This window comes from Asparagus officinalis, chromosome 8 (assembly GCF_001876935.1).
Source record: "Asparagus officinalis chromosome 8, Aspof.V1, whole genome shotgun sequence".
In the NCBI taxonomy this organism is placed as follows: Eukaryota; Viridiplantae; Streptophyta; class Magnoliopsida; order Asparagales; family Asparagaceae; genus Asparagus; species Asparagus officinalis.
Window position 1 is genome coordinate 6111908 of NC_033801.1, and position 4430 is coordinate 6116337.

General features: G+C 36.6%; 1 protein-coding gene across 1 annotated transcript; it reads right to left on the reverse strand.

Annotated features, from left to right (window-relative positions):
- Positions 2152–3785, reverse strand: LOC109822739 (putative xyloglucan endotransglucosylase/hydrolase protein 1). Its single transcript, XM_020388986.1, has 4 exons — positions 3506–3785; positions 3293–3393; positions 2706–2899; positions 2152–2629 (listed from the first exon to the last, which is right to left on the reverse strand). Exons 1-4 carry the CDS (start codon positions 3771–3773, stop codon positions 2242–2244), a joined length of 951 nt encoding a protein of 316 aa, XP_020244575.1. The 5' UTR covers positions 3774–3785; the 3' UTR covers positions 2152–2241.

The window sequence follows — 4430 nt, forward strand, 5'->3', positions numbered from 1 at the left end:
ATCGCTACCCCATGCACAAAATTTGTTTAGGTGGGGACCAAGACCTGATTTCTTGATGTGTTTCCATGTGAACATAAGCCTTCTAGGGCCCGTTTGGTTGGTTTCCTAAAAATCAAGAAAAGGAAATCGGTACAAGGAAATCAATAAAAAAATATTTTTACCCATTTTCATCCTTAAAACTCACCCACAACATCTAATAAAATATTATTTTTATCTTCCAACTCATCTCATTTCATCTCCTTTCTTACATTTAAAAATAAACCAAACACAAGAAATGTGTCACATCATCCAACTCATCACAACTCATCTTATCCCATTTTTAAAAATCACACACATCATCCAATAATATTGTGACAACTCATCTCATCTCATTAAACATTCCTTTCCATCCATTTCCTCAAAAAAAAACAAGAAATTGGTTTCCTTAAGTACGTGTCACATCATCCAATAATATACCTCCAACTCATCTCATCTCATCTATTTTCCTATTTTTAAAAACGAACCAAACACAAACAACTTCAAAACATCATCCAATAATATACCTCCAATTCATTTCCTTATTTTTTTAACCAACCAAACAACCTCAAAACATTTTTTTTTAAAAATCACTCACATCATCCAATAATAAGTTGACAACTCATCTCATCTTATCTCCTATTCTACAATTTCTTTCTTTTTTAAACCAACCAAACAACCTCAAAACAAATATTATAGGAAATAGGTTTCCTATTCTTTGATTTCCCAAAAAAAAATGGCCAAACGAACAGCCCCTAACTGGAGATATGAAATCCCCAGACGAAATAGGTTCACTACCCGCGAAAGCTCTCGATTCTTGTACTGACAACTCAACGTAGTCATCATCATCTAGATTGGTGTTTGTTTGGATTTGTCACATCAGATCCTGTTAGTACATGATATTACTGCATCGATTTAAGAGTCAAGTACGATCAAAATAATATAAATTACTCAATTTACCCAAGTTGGTGTAAAACTTTAGAAAAGAACATTATTTTGGTAGGAATTTGGTTAAATAGTGGTAAAATATATCAGTGTGCCTTTGCACATCCAATTCAACGGGATACCAAAACCCAATAACATATTGCCAATTGGATAGAAAGCCTAAAGGGAATCTATGCATGGTGGTCTAATATTTTTCTTAAGACCAAAGGGAATCTATGCCAATTATTCTATTAATGTAAACAAAGGCTCAAAGAAGATGGTCAGAAGATTGATAATATATGATCTACAAACTAATAGAAATAAGGGAATAGATGAGAATTGATCCTTTGACGTCACCCGCCACATTACCAAAAATAGTTTGCACATTGCGTACTTCAAACTCAAGACTGGACTTAAATGAGCGGCCACAGAAAAAGGTTCGGAGCTGAAGACAAGGCTCCATTCTTTAATGAATCCCCCCTCGATCCAGAACATGTTGAAGTGGGCAGTATTAGATCGATGCGAGCATTGACGAGGTTCACGAACTGATCAAAGATGAGATTGTTTATGGCCCTCCAAATACACCAACAGATAGCAGGGAATACCGCAGACCGCAATCTTCGATCTTTAGCATCAGCAAGAAAATCTCAATGTGAATCAATAACATCTTGGAGGTCAGCAAGTCATGAATCATTCATAGAGATGTATACAAGAAGCACGAGACATATTTCACATATGAACAAGAATAAAACAGGTGCTCATCAGATTCTACAGCTAAGAAACATAGTGAGCAGGATGAGTCCCCTTCTCATATATACCTTGTTGGGACAAGTTCTCCTTCGTATGAAATTTCCTTTTAGAGAGAATCCGTAAAAAAGTTTTAACGTTGCTTGAAATGATGGAGTTCCAAATGGAGTTTTGATTTTTGCATAAAGAACCACCATCATTGATGATCTTATACAAGGACTTGATAGTGAATACTCCCGAGGCGTTAAAAGCCCACCACGCCTGCCTTATCTTTGTCACCTGAGGGTTAAAAATGATGAGGAGATCAGCAACTCCTTCAATTTGTTGAGATTGGTTCTCAAGTGGGCCCCGTGTACTGTAGCAAGAGAGATGGTGTGGTTGGGAGTGTGGTAGAGGGTGTGCCCCTATCATTATTTAGGAAACAAAAGCATAAGGAGTACAATGATATCATTGCACAAGACAACATATTGAAAATATAAATCTAATATATTTTTACTTTGAGAAATATAAATTGTTACATTTGTTTATAAGACGTAACTCTGAGTCACATAATTATTATTGATATTTGCATTCAGGGGGCATCACAGAGAACCTCTTTTTATCTGTACAGTAATCATAGGATAAACTTTTCTGCACTTTCTGATATGCGATTTCTTGTGCAGGCGTGAGCTCCTTATACATCCCAACATTCCACCAAAAATTTGAAGAAGAACATTGCTGTAATTTATTTGATCCGTTAGAGGAACAACCATCAACATTAAAACTCTGAAATTCAGCGATAAATGGATCTTTTCCCCATTTGATTTTATCTTTCCCTCCGTTTGTAGCCCAATCCTCACCATTCCATAAACTTGCAATTACATTCATAGGTTGTGACACATATTTAAAACCTTTATTTGTCTGATTACGAAAAATTCGGACTGGGGTGTCGTCTACGAAAAACCTGTAAAATTAACACCAGAATGAGAATTTTTCACTAAAATTATGTTTACTAATGCATGGAGGTAGTTTCCACTTACACAATGTGGTAGGGATTCCATAAAATTTTGTAATCATGGAAGCCATTTGAAGGGTCAAACCACAAGTGAAGTCTTTGCTCTCTGTTCCCGTAGCCATTGGTAAAGATGTTTGTCTGAAGAGTTACAGGTTCGCCTTCTTTGTTGCCCATGAACTCGAAATCTAGCTCATCATGGCTTCTTGCATTTGAGGCTAACTGTACAAAACATTGTGAGGTATAGTAAGAAATCATAGAGGTCACATAAACTCCCTACATATACGCATTGACAATATCGTGTTTAGGGGCCGGATGTATGTTATGGGAGAAGGTGCAGTTCTTACTAACCAATTATGTCACGTTAAGGATTATGATAAAGAATCAAATGCAGAAAATTTAGAGTGACCTTATGCGGATGAGCATCGTGTGTGAATCATAGATTCATAATATACAGTAATCAAGGGAGAAATTTTGTGCGAATGCTATGAATATATATATAAGATGTCATTAAGAAAAACCTTCCGCGGATATGAGAGATAAGTTCGGGAATAAACGCGAGGATGCAGTGTTGAAAATAATAAGAGATTTAAGTGGTCAATTTAGAAGATATACGTAGAAAGCTGTAACAACTCCAGCAGTATCCTTGCCAGGCGTTTTGATAGACAAACCAAAGAAGCCTGAATCATATGCCAGTTTAGAACTAAATCCAGAGCCTGCATTACAAAATACAAAATACGGTCTCAACTCATAGCGACATAACGATATAAGGTGGACGAAATCATACAGCGAAGACTGCAAAATTATGCCGTAGAATTGAAGAGTTACCCGAGGATTTGTCCATGGACAGCTGAACTCTGCTTCCCCTATCGAGAACCCTGACATGATCTCTTCCCCAACTAATGGCATAGTTTTGATCAAAACCAGTTTGATCATTTAACATTCTCGCGGCTAAACTGCTCAACTGGGACAAGGAAATAAAAATACATAGAAGTAGCAGATGAGAGGTATTCATCACCGTATTCACTGCAGATATAGTAAGTGGACATTCTAGGCACCACTCTGTCCTCAAATTATATAGGCCTTCTAAAATCATCCAGGGTCCCTATCTGGGTTTTGGCAGTGGAGAGCCCACTTATATTTGAGTAGTCGGAATTTATGTTGAATTTGACTATGGGATTCATCGACAAGTGGATTATTAATGTCTAACTATAGTGAAGAGGATCCATTACACAGTACGCAATACGTAGCGGGTCACAGTACGAATTCGGGTACACAATTCGAAAATTTGGATTCGTCAGGGGATAGCTTGCTTCAGTACGCAAGTTCGATTAGTGGTATGTTGTAAAAAAATTTCAGGCGCCCATAACGTTTTCCAAAGCATATAGTAGAAAACTAATTAAAAAGCTAATTATGAATTTTAATATTTTTTTCATACAAAATACTTAAATGCCTTTTTTATGGATTTTGTTTCTTTGTTCTTTTTTTTTCACAGAGCTCGTTTTAGGATCATGGTTTCGTTTTACATTCCATTAACATACGTATTTAGTTACAGTAAAGTCATCGGTTCTTATACTCTATTGTGTGCTTTCCTTTACTTAATTGTACACATTGCACGGCGACTTGTCCACGTGCACTTAAAATAGACTTTGCACCTGACATACTTGTAAGTAGTACGCCAATTTTGGGGAACCGGTTCGTGTATCAGAGGGAATCAGTTTGCAAATGTACTGGGAATCGGTTGGCAGGAACT